General features: G+C 36.1%; 1 protein-coding gene across 1 annotated transcript in view; it reads left to right on the forward strand.

Annotated features, from left to right (window-relative positions):
* MINDY2 (MINDY lysine 48 deubiquitinase 2) overlaps nt 1-21,470 on the forward strand; it is a 68,624-nt gene extending 47,154 nt beyond the window's left edge. The window contains exons 6-9 of the mRNA XM_021693935.2: nt 1,391-1,533; nt 14,700-14,873; nt 17,558-17,752; nt 21,332-21,470. Coding sequence (XP_021549610.1) covers nt 1,391-1,533; nt 14,700-14,873; nt 17,558-17,752; nt 21,332-21,457 — 638 coding nt within the window. The 3' untranslated portion in view covers nt 21,458-21,470. The remainder of the gene's footprint in view (nt 1-1,390; nt 1,534-14,699; nt 14,874-17,557; nt 17,753-21,331) is intronic.
* The last annotated feature ends 785 nt before the right edge of the window (nt 21,471-22,255 follow it).

Genomic DNA, 22,255 nt, shown 5'->3' on the forward strand with positions numbered 1-22,255 from the left:
ACTGCTTCTGAGACATTCCTTATTAAAGGAAGGGAGCAGAAGGATGAAGGAAGAAAAAGAAGGAAAGAAGAAAAATACAGCCTTTTAAGTTATTTATACAGATTCTCATTATTCCTGGTAGTTACGTTCTGTAAAGTTGCTATGAACATTAAATTCATGAATACTGAACCACTATTCCCAGGGGAAACACAAGATTAGGTTCCTATGAGCCTCTGGTCACAAGATTTTCATCAACTGATCAGTATATAACCTTGTTTTATTTGTGTTTCTGTTTAGAGACCCCTTATTTAAAACATATTGTTGATTCATTAACATTAAATTCATGGCCAACAGCAACTATAACTCATGTCTGAATGAATCTGCAAAAATATGTGTTTTCTCTGTAAGGCACATCACAGCCTTTGACTCCCCAGCACTTCAGCAGTATGCTTGGGGGCCATTTTACACACCCAAAAAGACATACCTAATAGACTGTGAAAAGTCTATTTATAGTAAGAAAGCTGAGACAAGAAGGCAGAACGTTGCCTTGGTTGACCTCAGTGGGAAATGTGTGCATTGAGTGACTCAAAATTTTTGCCACTTTGTACAGATCCAAGATTGACCCTGAAGCACAGCAAGTATTGATTTTGGATTTTTAATTTTAGTTACTAGGCAAGTTTGCAGATACGAAAATATGATATGAAAGTGCACAAATAATGAGTATCAACTGTACATATATCTTTTAAATTAAACTCCAGAAAACGTCTTTATATTTCATTGTGTTTTGAAAACAGATCATTTCTGTCTCTGAACTTGATATATCTACATAATGAGTGGTATATGTGATAGGATATTAGGATAAAAATGGCATCAGTTATCCCACTGTTTTCTGTTTGGTCTCACACCTACTTTTAGTTTTTTAAGGCAAAAACTGAACAGTTTGTGAATTGAGAACTATCTGGGATCTTTGTTAACATCTTAAAGCAACTCAAGTTGTTAAACACCTTTCCATTGGGAAAGTAGCTGTTGACATACATCTTTCATCCCTACCTACTTTTTAAATTGCTAACTCTTGCCTTCTTATTTATTTTAATGGGTTTTAGTTTTATTGTGTCTGTATCTTTTATTGATAGTGCCTGAAATCCTTTTTGGAAGTAGGTGGAGTATAAGTAACTACATTTATTGTTAAAAAGAATTTCACATAACTGTTTCTTCAGGATGGAGAATGTCTATAAACACATCTTCCATAGCAAAATTAGAAAGAAAAATCTTCAATTTGGAGTCATCATGTTATAGTAGTTAAAATCTTATTTTGGTTGGCCTTTCTTCATACTTGGAACACAATGTAAATAGAAAAACTTTTTAATTCTGAAATTATTCTTCCATCTAATATTATGCATTGGTTCCATAGGCTTTGTAGCTGAGCAGTTTCTAAATAACACAGCCACTCAACTGACATACCATGGATTATGTGAACTAACTTCAACGGTTCAGGAAGGAGAACTTTGTGTGTTCTTTCGGAATAATCATTTTAGCACCATGACCAAATACAAGGTATGATATAGAAATAGCTTTTTAATTGTTATTCTAAATTAAAGGAGCTGGATTTAGAGATGTCTTATGATCTACTTCAAAATAAAAAAATTCAGCATAATATTCTTTATTCATCAAATTATGAAGGTAATTATTAAATATTTAGGATGCAATGGATTCACAATTTAAGTGTTACTTCAAATCAGCTTTTTGTTTTAAGTCTCAACTCCTTTTTCACAGATTACTGCATTAAAAAGTATTATTTCCTTTCTAAGAAAAAAATAAAGATAAACCTTAGAGATAGAACTAGGATTGCTAATGATGGATGTGTATATTTGAGGGGAAGTTAGAAGAAAGAATCAGGATTTGTCTCTGATAGTGTTTACTATTATTGAAGTTATCAGTGTGACTTTAAATTCTTCTTATGCCATTTATGGCTCTGCCAAAAATCTTACTGATTTATCCTTTTTGTTATCTCTTCATCCATCTCTTCCATTTTTACAGCTGCTACCTATTTGAGGAGTTTCTCAACTTATAGGGAGGCTTCTGTGGTAGAATACTGCTCTGATCATGTCAATAATATAGCAAAAATGCTCAGTAGCACTACTGCTATCCTCAGTACCTAGAGGATAAAAATGCAAGGTATTTTCTACTATTCTCCTATGCCAGTACTTTGCTTCAGCCATATAGCCTGCCTACTCATTAATAGTCCTCTATCTTCGTAGACACTTTATGCTTTACCATTTCTGCATTTTTACCATCATTCTTACTCCTTAATTCCTATTTGAAAAGATCTCACTCCTTTTAGCCTATCCACATTTCACCTAGCTTTTAAGAAGCATTTCAAATACTAACTCTCCAGTACAGCTACTCCTTTTCTCCTAAAACCAGTAGTTCTCAACCAGGTTGTATACTAGAACTACCCGGAAGCTTTTTAAAAAATACTAATGCCCAGAGCCCACCACCAACTCAGTTAAATCAGAATGTCTAAAGGTAGGACCTAAGCATCTGTATTTTTTAAGTGCTCCCCAGGTGATTTAAATGTGCAGCTAAGGCTGAGGATCACTACTTTACCCATCCTCCTCTAGCTATTATGAGACTTGTCATTCTTACTTCCCTTACGGATGAGTACCTGGTTACCAGTTTTCTTTTCATGTAAATGTGCCTTCTTTCTCTAAATGAAAGTAAGTGGATTGAAGTCAGAAATCAGATCTTCATACTTCCTTCAACACTTTAATCAATGAATTGCACAAAGCAGTGTAAAATGATTTGTTTGCTTATATAAGAATACTCTAAGTACTGAGCAATATATGGAATTGTTGAATTGCTATATTGTACACCTGAAGCTAATGTAACACTGTATGTTAACTATACTGGAATTAAAATTTAAAAAAATAATAGTTAAAAAAAATACTCTGTGGGACACCTGGGTGGCTCAGTCAGTTAAACGTCTGCCTTCAGCTCAGGTCATGATCCCAGGGTCCTGGGATCGAGTTCCGCATCCAGCTCCTTGCTTAGCAGGGAGCCTGCTTCTCCCTCTCCCTTTGCCTGCCGCTCCCCCTGCTTATGCTCTCTTGCTATCTCAAATAAATAAAAATTTTTTTAAAACTTTAAAAAATAAACTGACACTTGAAAAATGAATCTTTTAGGAGTTTAATCAGTTAGCAAAAAAAGGATTAACTAAGCAGATAGAACATGTGTGTGCAAAGGCCCTGAGAAGGGAAAGAACTTAACTCCTTAAGGAATTAAAAGAAGTCCTGTGTGATTGAAGCATAGAAATTAAGAGGCATGATATAAGACTAAAAAGATAGGCAGGTACCAGATCTTGTAGAGTCTTGAGTTAAGAGGAGAAACACCTTGGTCTCCTGATGGCCTAGTGGTTCTTTGTGTTTTCTTTCTTTTTTTTGGCTCAGCCGGGGTGAGATCGGTCAGTGGGAAAACAAGATCTCTGACTGTCATTGGTGGTTAGTATGCAACCTCCCCAGACTAAACTGTAGATGTTCTCTTTTCTGTCAAGGCCATATCCCTGACCAGAAGTCCTTTACTAGTCAGCTAGGGATTCGCAGTGTTCCTGTGTGGTTGGGGAAGGGGTACCTCTCCTGAAGCACTTTCTACCATGTGTCTGTTTCTGGACAAAGGATACCTTTCTGTGAGATAATGATAACTCAGAAAATGGGTGCATTCTGCTGTTTCTCTACTTCCATGTTTTTCTCAGTAAACCTTATTCTGTGGCTAAACAGTGTATCCAAGGTGTTGTGTTCTCTCCCTCCCCCCTTTGTACAACATTAAGGTGCTTTGGATTTTGGGGCAAATGTGGATGTGGATTTAGTTAGGAGACTATTGCAGGGGCCAAATAAGATGTTACAGTGACTTGGACTAGGATGGTAAAGAAGTGCAGAGTAGAAAGATTCCATAGACATTTAGGAGGTAATCTATCAGATTTGGTGATTAGGATGTAAAAACTAAGAAAGAATGGTTTCTGGGCTCTGAGCACGAAGAACTGGATAAATGGTGGTGCTCTTTATTGACACCAAGAATGCTGAAGAGAAGATGATAGATAGCATGAAATCAGCCTTGGAACTGTTGGAGCTGCTTCTGAGGCATACCTCCAAGTGGAAATGTTGGGTAAATGGTTCAAGACTGGAATAATTTTTGTGTATAAATGGTAATTTGGGGAGAGGATGAGATTTACAAGGAAAATAAAGAATGAGAAGAAAAGAGATGATAGGACAGAGATTTAAGGAGTGCCAATATTTAAGGATCAACTAAAGGAGTATGAACTAGCAAAGAAGACTGAGAAAGAAAAAAAGAAAAGGAAAATCTAAAGAATATGGTATCATGTAAGACAACAGGGAGAGAGTATTTCAAGAAGACTGGAGATCTCAGTTGTTAAATGCTGTTGAAAAGATGAGTAAGATGAGAACACTGGGGGGGAACATGATACGGATTTCATTGGTACCTTTTAGAGAATGGTGGCAGCAGAAAAAACTCAATTTGAATTGGTTAGGAAATGATTGGGATGTCAGGAACTAGGAACAGATGATAGGAAACTAGTTTGAAACTGTCTGTGAGGGGGGCATAGACATAATGGCTCATAACTGTAGTGGAGTATGGAATCCAGAGGGTTTTTTTGTTTTGTTTTTTAGTATGAGAGACTTGATCATGTTTCGATATTGAAGGACTCACTAGAGAGAGAAAGGTTGAAGGTTCAGGAGAGGAGATAATTGATGAGAGAAGGCTCCTAAGAAGGTGAGAAAGGACAGAAATTTTCACAGGCGAAGGGGATTAACCCTTGATTGAAGAAGAGACCTTTATTTTAAAGGAGAGAAGGAATAGACTATGAGTACAGCTAATTTATAGATTTGATAGCAGGAAGTAGAGAAAACTACTGTTTGAATGCTTCTAGTTTCTGTTACTATTTGGAAGGCAAGATCATTTACTAAGATTGAGTAGTTAAGTTTGGTAACAGATTTGAAGGAGGTAGTTTGAAATAGTCTTTACGGCATGTGGGAGAAAGTTCTAATTAGAGAAATTAAGAAGGTAGTATTGAGGATGCTAATTATTACATGAATATACCTCTTGTGTGATTTTTCTGCAGAAGTATTCTTCAGGGTATAGGCATGGCAAAGGTAGTTATTCTAGATTTGGGACTTTGTTAAGTGGGTGCAGTAAAGAACAGAAAACCAAAGGAGTTTAGGAACATCATTCTTCACTAAGGTAATCCAATTTTTTTTTAAAGATTTTATTTATTTATTTGACAGAGAGAGAGAGACAGCTAGAGAGGGAACACAAGCAGGGGGAGCAGGAGAGGGAGAAGCAGGCTCCTGGCTGAGCAGGGAGCCTGATGCGGGGCTCGATCCCAGGACCTTGGGATCATAACCTGAGCCGAAGGCAGATGTTTAACGACTGAGCCACCCAGGAGCCCCAAGGTAATCCTATTTTTATAGAAGGGATAAATGGGAACAACTATCTTGGTGGTCAGTCACTAAGGGAAATGCTTAGTTTCCCTTGTTTACTGTAGTGACCACCAAACTGAAACAGTAACACTGTTTTTGTTTTTTATTATGAAAAACATTTTTGTATTTTTGCTTATACTTCAATATGCGTCTCTAAACAAGAACATTTTCCTTTCAAATCACAGTACCATTACTGCATCTAACAAAATTAATTATAATTTTTAATATCTTCTAATACCTAAGCCATATTCAAGTTTCCCATTTGTCCCCTAAATTGTTTTATAGATGATTTGTTCAAACCAGGGTCTAATCAAGGAACATGCATTATATTTGGTGAAGTAACTCCATTTTAATATGATGCAAATCTTGTGTTTTCCAGGGATCTTATAGGCCTGTGAACAATTTATTTATGCCCCATTATAATCCTCTCAGTCCAGTCCTGTTTCCTGTATTCCCATTGAACTATCCAATCCTGAGGGTCTGTAAATAAGACACTGCTTTACATCTGGCAGAGTACTTAATGATTACATTCTTTTTTTATATGTAAGAATATTCTGGGGTTTTTTTTCCTTTAAGATTTATTTATTTATTTTAGAGAGAAGACGCATGAGCAGGAGGAGGGATAGAGGGAGATGGAAAGGGAGAGAGAATTTCTAGCAGACTCCCCAGTGAGTATAGAGGTGGCCACATGGGGGCTTGATTCCCTGACCCTGAGTTCATGACCTGAACTGAAACCAAGAGTCTGACACTTGACGGACTGAGCCACCCAGGTGCCCCAATGAGTACATTCTTTTATAGAGTCAGAGACACTTTCCCTCCTCATGACCCAGTGGCTGATTAGCTGATTTACAACAAAATCTATAATATTTCTTTGGCTGTTGGTGTAGAGCTAGAAGCCCTAAAAGAATACTTAATAAAGTTTAGGGACGGCATTCCTCCAACATGGTATCCATTTGCTTGGTAAGGAAATAGGATATAAGATTGTGCCCTTGTTCTATTAAACCTGTTCAGCATTAAAGCTATTATTCTCTACCATTAATTTCTGGGTTGTTAAGAGTTTCTGTAGTTCTTTATAAATTTGAGCCCCAGTAATCTATAATTTAATAAGGATATAAAAGTAAGGAAAAACTATAAAGCTGCTTTTTCAAACAAGATATGGCTACTTTTAATACTACATTAGGTCTTCATAACATTTCACTTTTGAAGACCCCTGAGATTTTAGGGCCATTTTATGCATTCATATTTAATAATTACTTTATTTCGCATCTTTCTACCCCTGTGAACTCTTTGGAATACCTATAGTATAAATACAGTTCATCCCACAGAATTCCAGATATACTTTCAACAAAAAATAAATTTAACATAGGGATAGAATACTTTCTACTACAGATAAATGATGTCTATAACTAGTACCATAATAATAAATAATGTAATGTTAAATTTTATTTATATAAATGTCAATAATAAATTGATAATGTCATACATCTCTGTAGCTGTATTATTTTATTTGTGGGGCTTATCTTTATTGTGATTTGCAGAAAGGATCTTCATGCTTTCTGATACCCATGTCATATCATATGCCATTATTATCCCAGGACCAAGACCTACAAGGAGGAAATCCATGTTGGCAGGACAAAGGATTACCTAGGAAAGGTCATTTCCAGTTTCCTTATTGGTTATATTATTTCTTTAGGAACTTCTAAACTCTTAATTTATGTGTAAAAATCTTTTTTCATTTAAAGTCTTTTGAAACTCAAGATGTATGAGCTATGGACTTATATTTGACCAAAGGGGAGGTATATGTCTGTTATAACATTCTCCAGTACTCATCTTTGTTCTAACTCTTCTCTTTAGATACTGAATAGAGGCAGAGGCAAATTCTCTGTTAGGTTAGACTTCTTTATGACTCTCTATAAAGCACTGAAGATTATAGATGTTTCTAAAACTTGTACCTGGACAAAGTATTCTCTTTACTAACTTTATGATTCCATCTTCATAGACGTTTTATTAGGCTTTCTACCATTACAGAGTCACAGTGATTGTGTTAGTCAAATTGACTTGTTTTTCCCTGAATAATACCTACCAATCAACCTCATACTTCTCAACAATTTAATATAGCATGATCTATGGTTTTGATTGCACAGCCTTTCATGATATTTTGCCTAACCAAGGATAATGATTAACTTATCGGAAAGTCCTCTTATTATTCCTAGTTTTGTGATTTACCATTACTAAACCCTAGACAAGTACCTGTGCTATTTCTTCTCATCATTAGCAAAATAATCAAGTCCAGCTCTTGCTAGTGATTTGTTGTAATAGCAGCATCCATGAATCCTTTTTTTTTAACTCTTCATCCCTCATCTGTCCATCAGGAAAAAATATATATACCAATTTCTGCTGTCACTTATGTTACCTTCCTCTGTGTACTTCCACTCAATCTTGTACAATTAAGCTGAGCAGATCATCTTGGCAAATCCCTAATGAATACATGATCCTCTGAAGATCTGTGCATCATCATAACCAGATTAGGATCTGAAAGCGGCAGGAGGAGATCCTAGTGAGAGAGCAGATGCTTTCAGTGCCATTCCTGTGGTTCCAGCTAGTGAGGTGACTTTTTTATCCAGGCAGGAAATTTGAAAGTATAAAAATGAGTTGTAAATAAACTATCCTTGTAGGTCTATTTCTAGGAAAGACCTTCTAGGTCTCCTTTGCTTCTCATATTATCTATATGATCATGACTGTTAGATTCTTATATATATAATTCTATATCTAAGATCTAGTTACTCCATTTTATTCTTATGGTCCTTCTCCATTCTCCAGTACTTTCTGCTTTCTCTTTAGTAAGGTAAACTACAAATTCCTTGGCCGCTATGTAGATCACTTAGTTTATTAACTTTGGTTTATATACTGACATCTGTGTAGCTGTTTCCCCATTATGACACCCTCTTTTTTTTTTGTTTCTATTCATGACTTCCTCTTAATCATCCCTTATCCATGTCAGCCTTTCTACCCATGTCACAACTGTTTCTTCTACCTCTTGGCTTTAATTACTCACATTTCTCTGGAGTATATTCAAAACCAGGGTTTTGAAGTTGGCTTTTGTTTGTTTGCATTTTTACTTTACATTTAGGGATTAGAAGTGAAAAGTAGTTTAGAAGGAGATACAGTTCTAAATAAGTGCTAAGGCCATATTAAATAAATCTTTCCTCTTTCCTGTTTGACTAAGACTATACTGGGATTTTTTTTTCCCACTGAAGGCTACATTTAAGTAAAAGTTCAATTATTTTCGTTTTTTTAAATCTAGTTATTTTTAAAAGGTGGTGGGTACATCAAAAATTGTCACATTAAGGGGCACCTGGGTGGCTTAGTCGTTAGGTGTCAGCCTTTGGCTCAGGTCATGGTCACAGGGTCCTGGGATCGAGCCCCGCATCGGGCTCCCTGCTCCACAGGGAGCCTGCTTCCGCCTCTCCCACTCCCCCTTCTTGTGTATTCCCTCTCTTGCTGTCTCTTTCTCTCTCTGTCAAATAAGTAAATAATCTTTAAAAAACAATTGTCGCATTAAGCAGGGGCAGGGGTGAGGAATGTAGAAACAGACTAAGACAAGTGATAGATTCCATAGTGTAGGCAAAGATTCATCTTTTTCTTCTAAATAGGAGGCAGGAAAAGGCGATATAGAAACTGAGATAGAGGGCGCCTGGGTGGCTCAGTTGGTTAAGCGACTGCCTTCGGCTCAGGTCATGATCCTGGAGTCCCGGGATCGAGTCCCGCATCGGGCTCCCTGCTCGGCAGGGAGTCTGCTTCTCCCTCTGACCCTCCTCCCTCTCATGCTCTCTGTATCTCATTCTCTCTGTCTCAAATAAATAAATAAAATCTTAAAAAAAAAAAAAAAAAGAAACTGAGATAGATTTAGGTGGTATTCATGAATGTAATATCTTATATTCATTAAGCATTATGTGCCTTGCATTGTGTTAAACACTTAACATGCATTATCTCATTTAATTTTCACTCCCCATGAGGAGTGGATATTATTACTCCCACTTTACAACTGAATGAACAGGCTTACAGGCACTAAGTAACTTGCCCAACACAATTCACCTTGTAAGCAGCTCCAGTCTGACTTTCAAGCCCACACTGAACAGCTCTGCCTCTCTGGATGGATAAGAAAGCTATTTGTAGATGAGAGAGATGCTTGCTTGTTAAGTAGAAATAAAGTTCATCTTCCAATTTATAAAGTATCTTAGAAATTCTCTGGTTGAACTGCCTCTATATCACTTTATAATAAAGAAAAGAAAACTAAGGTCCAAAGACATTAAGTAATTTGAATCCAAGCTAATCAACCAAAAATATTTGGGCAGTGCTTTTCTCCATATTCAAAGGCTGGAATTAGAGAATTAATTTTTTTATACATTTGACAAGTTTTCTTCTATTTTAACAATTTACAAATTGTGATGATATTGTTATGTATGTTGTTAATACAGGTAACTCATACATGTATAGGACTAATCTATCAGGGTATTTTATTTATTTTTTAAAGACTTATTTATTTGAGAGAAAGAGAGCATGAGCAAGGGGGAGGGGGCAGAGGAAGAGGAAGAAGCAGACTCCCCACTGAGCAAGGAACCTGACACAGGGCTCCATCGCAGAACCCCAGGATCATGGCCTGAGCCAAAGGCAGACGCTTAACCGTCTGAGCCACCCAGGTTGCCCCATCAGCGTATTTTAGATAGAATAGGTTTTCATTCTGTCTGGTGATCCAATTGCTTAGTTTATAAAAATTATCTAATATAATTTATTATTTTCATATAATAATAACTAATTTATATACATTTTATACATTAATACCTAATTTAAGAATTTAATATATGCATCCTTTATTAGTTATTTTTTTGAAATTAGTATTTAGAGACTGGTAAGATTAGGAAGAAGATTCAAGGCTTAGAAAAGAATGCTTTGACTAGATAATGTAGCAAAAGTGCTAGGATATAAAAGCAAGAACTATTTTTTTTTAAGATTTTATTTACTTTGTGTGTGAGAGACAGAGAGGGAGAATGCACACAAATTGGGGAGGGGGAGCAGAGGGAGAAGCAGACTCCCTGCTGAGCAGGGAGTCCAATGCAGGACTCAGTCCCAGGACCCTGGGATCATGACCTGAGCTGAAGGCAGACGCTTAACCAACTGAGCCACCCAGGTGCCCGAGCAAGAACTATTCTTGATGGTGATTTAATTGTGGACTCTCAGGAACCAATGGGCCTAAACTATTCAGTACTATATTAATACATACTTTGCAATTCTACAATACAATTATATAAAGGAACTGTTGAGTAATAACCAGCATTGACAGTGGACTAGTTACAGTCTTTTTTGATAAATGTCAAGATCTAAAAGGGGAAGAAATTGAGACTGATGGCCCGTGAGAAGACAGGTCAGCTATTTCAAGAAAGAAACACCTTTTTAGTTAAACTTGTAAGTATTCATATGCTATGGATGGTAATAGCTTTCAACAAAACCCTCCCAGAATTTACCCATTTTAAAATGTCATTTGGAGAATAAGACTATGATTTCCCTCCCAGTAAGTAGCCACTCTAATATATGATTTATATAAAACAAATTGTAGGGGCGCCTGGGTGGCTCAGTCAGTTAAGCGTCTGCCTTCAGCTCAGGTCATGATCTCGGGGTCCTGGGATCGAGCCCCGCATCGGGCTCCCTGCTCAGCCGGGAGCCTACCTCTCCCTCTACCTCTGCCTCTCCCCCTGCTTGTGCTCTCTTTCACACTCTCTCTCTCTCTCAAATAAATAAAATCTTTAATAAATAAATAAATAAATTGTAAAACCTAGATATTATATAATATAATGGTGTATTAAAATATACCCTGGTAAGGATATACATAGAAGGGTCAGATCTATTCAGTGGAAAATTGGCTGGAAAGAACTTTTAGGTTTTCTTTTAAAATTATTTTAGGGCAAGGTAGACCCTGACTGGGTATTAAAAATATTTTAGGTAATGAGGATGCATGGATGAATAAAACATGGCTCTGTCCTCAAGGAGCTTGAAATACATTAAGACAGATAAGTAAATAGACACACAACTACAGTTAGATATATAAAGTGCTATGATAGTGGTAAATGCAGTATTCTATGGAATAACATAAAAGGGGTACCTCATACAAAGTAAGGAAAGATCATTACTTTCCATGATATGAATCCTCAAGCACTTAGCACAGTACGGAGCATGTGGTAGGTATTCAAATATTTGATGAACTGGAACGTACTTGATTAAAAAAAATGAGATATCACCTCATAATTTTTGCTTAAAGCAATGTCTTTAAACTGTATATGCCAAAATGTTTTTCTTTATGAATACTTCTCATGTTGCTATAGTAATTTCAGTGACCATATAAATTAATCAGTATCTACAGCTAATTCTTAGATGTAACTGGTAGTAGACAATAGGTAAGATTTCCTATTTTAGCTTAGGAACAACTGTGTCGCAGTGCTGGACACATAGTAAATGTTCAAAAATAATAATTAGTTTTTTAAAGCTTCAGAGTTTATTCAGTGATTTCTTGTCATTGTAAATGGCAAGATTTCATTCCTTTTTATGGCTGAATAATATTCCATTGTGTATATGTGTGTGTGTGTGTGTATGTATGTGTGTATATATATATATACCACAACTTCTTTATCCATTCATTAGTCGATGGACATTTGGCCTCTTCCCATAATTTGGCTGTTGTAGATAATGCTACTATAAACATCGGAGTGCATGTATCCCTTTAAATCAGTACTTTTGTATCCTTTGGGTAAATACCTAGTAGTGCAATTGCTGGGTCATAGGGTAGTCCTATTTTTAACTTCTTGAGCATCCTCCATACTGTTTTCCAGAGTGGCTGCACCAGTTTGCTTTCCCACCAACAATGTAAGAGGGTTCCCCCCTTTCTCTGCATCCTCGCCAACATCTGTTGTTTCCTGTGTTGTTAATTTTAGCCATTCTTACAGGTGTGAGGTGATACCTCATCATAGTTTTGATTTGCATTTCCCGGATGATGAGTGATGTTGAGCATCTTTTCATGTGTCTGTTAGTCATCTGTATTTCTTCTTTGGAAAAATGTCTATTCATATCTTCTGCCCATATTTTAACTGGATTATTTGTTTTTTGGATGTTGAGTTGTATAAGTTCTTTATATATTTTGGATACTAACCCTTTATCCCAAATGTCATTTACAAATATCTTCACCCGTTCCAAAGGTTGCCTTTAGTTTTGTTGATTGTTTCCTTCGCTGTGCAGAAGCTTTTTATCTTGATTAAGTCCCAGTAGTTTATTTTTGCTTTTGTTTCCCTTGCCTCAGGAGATGTATCTAGTAAGAAGTTGCTATGGCCGATGTCAAAGAGGTTACTGCCTGTGTTCTCCTCTAGTATTTTTATGGTTTCAGGTCTCACATTTATTTATTTATTAAATATCGGCTTAGTTCTTGGTTTTAGAAGGACTGTCTGTAGCCATCAGTTTCAGTTTTTCTTGTCCATGATATCAGACATTCAGCCTTACAACTGTGGACAACATCTGGAGTGAGGGGTTTTACAAGGAACACAGAGTAGCTGTTGCTTCATAGTTGGCACTGTCAGGTGTGATTATGGGGTCAAAGTTAGTCTGAACCCCAAACACTCCCAGCAGCTTGGAATGATGGCCTAGGGGGTGTTTTTGTGTGTGTGGGTGTGGGTGTGGGTGTGTTTGTTTTAGAAGATGAAAGCTTTCAGGAGCAGTTTTCTTTTTTTTCATTTTTTTAACATATAATGTATTATTTGTTTCAGGGGTACAGGTCTGTGATTCATCAGTCTTACATAATTCACAGCACTCACCATAGTACATACCCTCCCCAATGTCCATCACCCAGCCACCCCTTCCCTCCCACCCCCGTATACTCCAGCAACCCTCAGTTTGTTTCCTGAGATTAAGAGTCTCTTAAATTTGTCTCCCTCTCTGGTTTTGTCTTGTTTCATTTTTTCCTCTCTTCCCCTATGATCCTCTGCATTGTTTCTCAAATTCCACGTATCAGTGAGATCATATGATAATTGTCTTTCTTTCGCTTAGCATAATATTCAGGTCTCACATTTAGGTCTCTCATCCATTTTGAATTTATTTTTGTGTATGGTGTAAGAAAGTGGTCCAGTTTCAATCTTCTGCATGTTGCTGTCCAGTTTTCCCAACACCATTTGTTGAAGAGACTATCTTTTTTCCATTGGATATTCTTTCCTGCATTGTCAAAGATTAGTTGACCATATAGTTGTGGTTCTTACTCAGTAATTTGTCTAACCCCACCACCAAACTCTCTAAAGGAATTTCTTGTTCTTAATTATTAAGATTAATTGTAGTGAGAGAACATGAGAAGCACGAATCTTGTGCAACAACAAATACTATATTAACCAGTGGGAACCCTGAGTAAGTAAATGAAAGTCCTGTCTTTGGCAGATCTGAAGAAAAAATGGCTTATAAACCTTACATGGTATAGTAGGGATGCTTTACTGTGATTGGAGTTAGAACTAATGCATATGAAAAATTAGATGTCTGTACTAAATTCTGTGGTAGTGATGGTAAATACAACTTAATTCATTAATTGATTCAATAAATATTAGGCTTCAACTTTATGATGCACCCTACACTAGGCCAAGAGATAACAGATTTAAAAATATAGTCTGGGAATGAGGCAGGGAAACATAATCATGGCACAGTGTGATTCAATGCTCCAATAGAAGTAAGTACAAAGTACTGTTGGTATATGAAAGAAGAACAGCTAATGGTGCTAGCAGAAAAAGAAAAAATTTGTATGGATTGGGTTAGTCATATAGGCTTAATTTTTTATTTTAAATAAACAGGCAGTGTGATATCATTTTACTATGACTGTGTCTTGTTACCTGGTATGTTTTTAAGGAACTTGTATAGTATATTTCTATTTTATGAAATGAGATTATAAACCCCCAAAGGCTTATTGATAAGTCATTTCATAGGTGAGCCTACCAGCAGCTTCCTACCTCTCGTTATACTACAGTACACCAATTATAAACTATATTCAAAGCCAGGTAGACCAAATTCACTGAACAAATAAGATATCTAGTCTACTATTTATTATATCTAACTAGTAGGAATAATTAATATGCTTTAAACATACAGGTGATAAAATTTCCCTTAAGTGTTAACTAGTTTTGGTCAATTTAACAGTCCTTTTTCTTTCTTATTAAGGGTCTACTGTATTTGCTGGTAACAGACCAGGGGTTTCTTACTGAAGAAAAAGTTGTTTGGGAAAGCCTACACAATGTGGATGGTGATGGAAATTTCTGTGACTCAGAATTTCATCTGCGGCCTCCTTCAGATCCTGAAACCGTATACAGAGGACAGCAAGACCAGATAGATCAGGTAAATTTGTCTTCTTCATATAGTTTAAAATGCTCTTGCTTTTGGGGCACCTGGGTGGCTCCGTCAGTTAAGTGTCTGACTTTGGCTCGGGTCATGATCTCAGGGTCCTGGGATCGAGCCCCGTGTGGAGTCTGCTTGACCCTCTGCCTCTCTCCCTGCTCTTGCTTGCTCTCTCAAATAAATAAATCTTTTTAACAGAATAAAAAATAAAATGCTCATTCCTTTCAAATGTGAATTCAGTTATCTAAAACTTCTGAACTAAAGATTTATTGTGAGATATTCCTGACATTTCCTAAATCGGCAAGTGATCATTTACATGTTATACATTGATCATACACTTTGGTTCAGAAGGCCAGATTATATTGAACTGTGAAGGCCATGGTACAGTTTGAATTTTATTCTGAACTGTAATAGGAAAGATATGCCAAGTGTTAAACATGGAAGTGAGATGATGTGCTTTACCTTTTTTATTTTATTTTATTTATTTATTTATTTATTTTTTTTTTTTAAAGATTTTATTTATTTGACCCAGAGAGACACAGCAAGAGAGGGAACACAAGCAGGGGGAGTGGGAGAGGGAGAAGCAGGCCTCCCGCAGAGCAGGGAGCCCGATGCGGGGCTCGATCCCAGGACTCTGGGATCATGACCCGAGCCGAAGGCAGACGCTTAACGACTGAGCCACCCAGGCGCCCCTTGCTTTACCTTTTTTAAAGGCTACTATGTGAAGAATGCATAGGTATGAACAGATGACACAGCTATAAGCAGAGACTAGCAATTCAAGCAAGAGGTGATGACGGCTTAGCCATGGTGGTAGAGACGAGCTGAGCACAGATGAGAGATATATTTAGCTAGTCAGAAAAAGTAGAAAAAAGAGAGGGTAAAAAAGAAGGTAGGTGTTCTAAGCCTTAGCGTCCAGGGTAAGCAGACACTTAGAGCAAGAACTGCACTAATGAGTGGAATTCTCATTTAGAACTGCGACAGATAAGATCTTCACCTGCTATAGGTGGGCAGTCTTGGAGCCACAAGTGTATTTGTTACTAGAAGTATAACAGTGATGTGACTTCTTCCCCTACTGAGGCAGAAATACGGTTATGTTGAACAGTTGGCACATGTTTCTGATACTGATTTAAGTACATAGAGACTGTTCATTTAGCCAATATTCATTGAATAGTTGTGTTCCTGGCACTCTTAACAAGGTCCTGGAGACTCAAAGATAAATCATTTAGTCCTGTCCTCAAAAATTCTACAGTCTAACAGAGAGGCGAATATTTGACCAACCAATAATTATATGTTAAGTTCTATAGGGCACTTTGAATAGTAAGCTATGAGTGTACAGAAGAATACTTGATTCAAACAAATGCTGATCTTTCTCGGACTCTTGGAAGTTAAGTATACAAATAGTTATAATAACATGCTCATTTTCTTTAAGAAGCTTTATAGGGGCATTTAAAAAAAAATTACTTGAGAGAAATGTACAAGATTTTTCTAACACGATATGTAAAAAATACTAGAGCAGAGGGAATGAAGGTAAAGCAGTCGGTTGCTACAGTAGTAAAGTTGTAAGATGCTGAGAAAAAAAGATACAGGATAGTGTCTGTGGAAGTTGCAAGGAAAGTGGATTTAAGACCATGGGACGTGGCAAAGAGCAGTTTGAAGAAGTGAGGAGAAAAATTTGAAGGACAAATTCTTCATATTGGTAAGATATTCATGCTGGATAGTACAAAGTCTTCTTAGGCAAAAACTTTTTAGGTATCCTCTGTGGGTAATTAAAATTCTCTTACTTTGAGGATAGTTTGGGGGAGATGCACAGAGTAGTCAAGTTCCATTCAGTACTAATTCTTAATAAATGTGGGTGTGAAGTTAGATAATATAACCTTCAACCAAAGAAGCATCACATTTTCTCATAGGAAATAATTTGGGGGTGTTTGTGGGAGGAAGCAGGAGGTGGTTAAGTAATTGAATATCACTGTATGATGGGCAACTGTGTTGGTTTTAAAAATAATGTTTTGGAAGAACATTTAATAAATGGTTTGGGAAATTCTTATGATTTTTTTTAAAAAAACAAGACTTTTATGACATTAAATGGAGGTTGGGAAATGTGTTTGAGTTTGTATGTGAATGTAGAAAAAACTACTTGGGTATATATCAGTTGTTAACAATAGTTATCTTTGTATAATATGGTAATTTTAACTTTCTTATTTACACTTTTTAATTTTGTCTCAATTTTCTACAGACATCTTTCTTTCATAAATAGGGGGAGGTTTATTTTGGTTTTTTTGTTTGTTTTTAAAGTGGATTCTACGCCAAACATGGGGCTTGAACTCATGACCCCAAGATCAAGAGTTGCATGCTGTATAGACAAAGCCAGTCAGGTGCCCCTAGGGGGAGTTTTGCCGGGGGGGGGGGTTCAGGTGAGTTGTTTTTAAAGCTTTCTTGAATGCCTTATATTCTAGTTCTAGAAATAATTTTAAATGAATTCCAAGAATATTTAGAACAATGGCAGCATCACTGAAATTATAGCTCTCAAACAGAAATACTTAGGTAACTTTAGTTTTTATATTTAAACTCTGGTATGTTTTTAAAAAGCCTTTCTCATAGTTCTGTAGGTATAGCCTCTATATTTATACTCCTCAGTTCTTCAGTAAAATCTCATAGCTAAAAATGGTTATAATTTAATTTCTTAGGACTACCTTATGGCATTATCTCTACAACAAGAGCAGCAGAGCCAAGAGATCAATTGGGAACAAATACCTGAAGGAATCAGTGATTTAGAACTAGCAAAGAAACTCCAAGAAGAAGAGGATAGACGGGCTTCTCAATATTATCAGGAACAGGAACAAGCAGCAGCAGCTGCTGCTGCTGCTTCTACACAGGCCCAGGTAAAAACTATTGTTCTGATTCTTAAATACAATGATCACTTTAGCAACAAAGAAATTTGTACTGAGATAAATATTTTTAAATTCGGTATTGACTCTTGAGTTATGTTAGCATTTTAGCACCCATGGTTTTATGGCATTGTCATAAGTTTATTATCTTAATATATTTCTCATTTAGTGAAATTATTTTTCCTGAGTTTCTGATGGCAAGATTTTTCAGTTTTTGTTTTTTGTTTTGTTTGTTTTGTTTTTTAAGTAGGCTCCACGCCCAGTGTGGAGCCCAACGCGGGGCTTGAACTCACGACCCTGAGATCAGGACCTGAGCTGAGATCAAGAGTCGAAGCTTAACCGACTGAGCCACCCAGGCGCCCCTTCAGTTGTTTTTGTTTTTGTTTTTAATTTAATTCCAGTGTAGTTAACATACAGTGTTATATTAGTTTCAGGTGTACAAAATAGTGATTTAACAATTCTATACATTACTCAGTGCTTGTCAAGCTAAGTGTACTTTTAATCCCCTTCACGTATTCCCCCCATTTCCCCCTCTTCATCCACCTCCCTTCTGGGAAGCATCTGTCTGTTCTCTATAGTTAAGAGTTTATTTTTGGGTTTGTCTCTTTTTTTTTTCCTTTGTTCATTTAGTTTTGTTTCTTAAATTCCACATATGAGTGAAATCATGCAGTATTTGTCTTTCTCTGACTGGCTTATTTCACTTAGTATTATACTCTTTAGCTCCATCCATGTTGTTGCAAGTGGCAAGATTCCATTCTTTTTCATGGCTGAATAATATTCCATTGTGTATACCACATATTCTTTATCTATTTATCTATTGATGGACACTTAGGAGGCTTCCATAATTTGGCTATTATAAATAATGCTGCAGTAAACATAGCAGTGCATGTATCCCTTTGAATTAGTATTTTGTATTCTTTGGGTAAATGCCCAGTAGTGTAATTGCTGGGTCATATGGTAGTGCTATTCTTAATTTTTTGAGGAACCTCCACAGTAGCTGCATCATCAGTCTGCATTCCCCCCCCAGTGCATGAGGGTTCCTTTTTCTCCACATCCTTACCAACACTTGTTGTTTCTTATGTTTTTTAATTTAGCCATTCTGACAGATATGAGGTGATATCTCATTGTGGTTTTGATTTGTATTTCCCTGATGATGAGTGATGTGGAGTGTCTTTTCATGTGTCTGTTGGCCATCTCTATGTCTTCTTTGGAGAAATGCCTGTTTATGTCTTCTGCCCATTTTTAACTTTTTTAATTATTTATTTACTTAAAGGAGAGCGAGCGAGTGGGAGGGAGAGGGAGAGAAGATCTGAAGCAGACTCTGCCCTGAGTGCAGAGCCCAACGTGGGGCTCTATCCCACGACTGTGAGACTACAACCCAAGCCGAACCAAGAGTCAAACGCCCAACCGACTGAGCCACCCAGGCACCCCTTCTGCCCATTTTTAATTGGATTATTTGTTTTCTTGGTGTTGAGTTGTAGAAGTTCTTTATATATTTTGGATACTAACCCTTTATCAGATATGTCATTAACAAATACCTTTTCCCATTCAGTAGCTTGTCTTTCAGTTTTATTGATTGTTTCCTTTGCTGTGCAGAGCTTTTTATTTTGATGTAGTCCCGATAGTTTATTTTTACTTTTGTTTCCCTTGCCTCAGGAGACATATCTAGAAAGATGTTATTATGGCTGATGTCAGAGAAATTACTGCCTGTGCTGTCTTCTAGTATCTTTATGGTTTCAGGTCTCACATTTAGGTCCTTAATCTGTTTTGAGTTTATTTTTATGTATGGTGTAAGAAAGTTGTCCAGTTTCATTCTTTTGCATGCAGTTGTCCAGTTTTCCCAACACCATTTGTTGAAGAGACTTTTTCCTGTTGCATATTCTTTCCTCCTTTGTCAAAGATTATTTGACCATATAACTGTAGGTTTATTTCTGTGTTTTCTGTTCTGTTCCATTGATGTATGTGTCTGTTTTTGTGCCAGTATCATACTGGTTTTTTGGTTTTTGTTTTAATTTAAGTAATCTCCACACCAAACATATGGCTCAAACTCATGACCCTGAGATCAAGAGTGGCATGCTCCTCTGACTGAGCCAGCCAGGCATACTGTTGATTACTACAACTCTGTAATATAACTTGAAGTCTGGAATTATGAGACCTCCAATTTTGTTTTTCTTTTCCAAGATTGATTTGGCTATTCAGGGTCTTTTGTGGTTTCATGCAAATTTTAGGATTGTTTGTTCTAGCTCTGTGAAAAATGCTGTTGGAATTTTGATAGGGATCGCATTAAATCTGTAGATTGCTATGGGTAGTATAGACATTTTAATAATATTTGTTCTTCCAGTCCATGAGCATGGAATGTCTTTACATTTCTTTGTGTTGTCTTCAATTTCTTTCATCAGTGCTTTATAGTTTTCAGAGTACACATCTTTCATCTCTTTGGTTAAGTTTTTTTCTAAGTATTTTATTATTTCTGGTGCAATCGAATCAAATGTATTTTTTAAATTGTATATCCAAAGAATATAAACCAACGGGAACAAAGTCTTTTGTAACAATTAAAGGGCAGTATGAAGTACTGCTGGGAAGAATGTAGACTTCAGAGCCAGATAGAAATGGATTGCATTTCCTGCTTCTGTCTACCCCTGCTAGTTGTAACACCTTGGACAAAGTCCTTTCCTCTCTTAGCCCCATTTTCCCTATCTTGAAAATAAAAGATAATGCTTAACTCTTAGGTTTGTGGGTAAGAACAAATAATGTTAGTACTTAACCCAATGTCTGACATGTACTAAGTATTCAACAAAGGTTATTAGTACCTTTCCACTTTTCCTAAACGTATTAAGCACTGAAAATGTGACTATTAAGTGGGTTACTTTATATTAAATCTCATTTTATTAAATGAAAAAAATATTTCCCTTCTTTTATGTTTAACTGTACCATGCCAGAACGGTTCCTTTGACCTGGGTATTTAAGAAAACAAGGTGCACTCTAAGGTCTGACGAAACTTTAAACATAGAGGTCTCCATTAACCTAAGTATTTCTATTCCTAATTCAGATATTGACTATTCCAAGCTTAAAAGTTAAAACCTACCATGTTATGAGTAGCTTTTCATTAAAAACGTTCTCTTACATTCTCTTATTTCACAGAATACACTTATTTCACACTCAGAGTTCTCAGGATTTTTGTTTTTCTCCTTTAAAATCTGTTTTTTATAGTAATGAGGTTTATTATAGTTTAATGAGATCTTAGGGAACTTAATTTACCAAATGTCACCTTCTTTAACATTTTCTAAACTTTAACATAAATATTTCTTGAATTTGAGGTTTCAGGGAATATAATCCTATATATTATTTATTGTTTGAAATTCCATTTACTTAGAATAATGGATACATTAATTAGATCTATCTAAAATGACAGGAGCAGTTATTCAGATACCATGTAACATAACAAATCTGTATACAAATAACTTTTTTTTCCATTAATGATTCCTTTCACTCTTGTGGTTTTTCCTTCTAGATAACTATGATTAAGCACCTTAGAAAGTTGAGGTAATTTCTTCCTGTTTATTTTTCTTAAAGCAAAGCCAGCCAGCACAAGCCTCTCCAAGTAGAAGACAACCTGGGAATAGTGAACGTAAACGAAAGGAACCTCGAGAAAAAGATAAAGAGAAAGAAAAGGACAAAAATAGCTGTGTCATTTTGTAACAAGTGTTGGATTCTGTTGGATGCATCTATATGTCTTGAGAAACAAAACCACAGGAGGAAAGGAAGAAAAACCGATAAATACCGTCTGTGCCTGATTTCCCAATGGATTTTGTTCATGTTTTTCAGGGGAAAGGTTGTTACTTAGTTACAATCAGACTTTTTCAAGTCACACAGTACACTCTTTATGAGCTGGAGTTTCATGTTACAAGTTGGAAATGCTGTGTGTTATCATTCATGAAAAATACTGCACTTGTAGCCAAATAAGCAAATCACAGCAAATTTTGTGTCATAGTGACATTCATAACTCATATCAGTTAGTAAGCTATTTTATCTTCTGTTCTAACAATGAATGGAGGTAACTTATTTTGTCTGATTCCTTCCTGAAATCTAAATATTAGCACAATAGTTTCTGAAATTAATTTTTACAATGTTAAATTATGATCTAATCCAAGAGAAACCAGGGGTTTAATATAGGGATGTAAAAAGAAAAAAAACAAAAACAAACAACAAAAGAACCGAGACAAAAAATAACAAATCAATAACCCTTCATCCTGTATTGGACTAGTTCGGCCCTTGAACAGCTTTACCTTTCTTTAGGAGTGTACATTTTAGATATTATCTTGAGAACTGATAACGGAGCTTGGGTTTAATTTAGATAGAAAAAAATAATTTGTATTTCTTTTCCAATAGCAAAAAATTGCATAACACTAATACTCATATTCTATCAAAATCAGATATTAATGACTTTGTAGTGTTGTGAAATTTTGAGGAATTTTGAAATCTTTAATATAGGTAACT

Source organism: Neomonachus schauinslandi, chromosome 9 (assembly GCF_002201575.2).
Source record: "Neomonachus schauinslandi chromosome 9, ASM220157v2, whole genome shotgun sequence".
Classification (NCBI taxonomy): domain Eukaryota; kingdom Metazoa; phylum Chordata; class Mammalia; order Carnivora; family Phocidae; genus Neomonachus; species Neomonachus schauinslandi.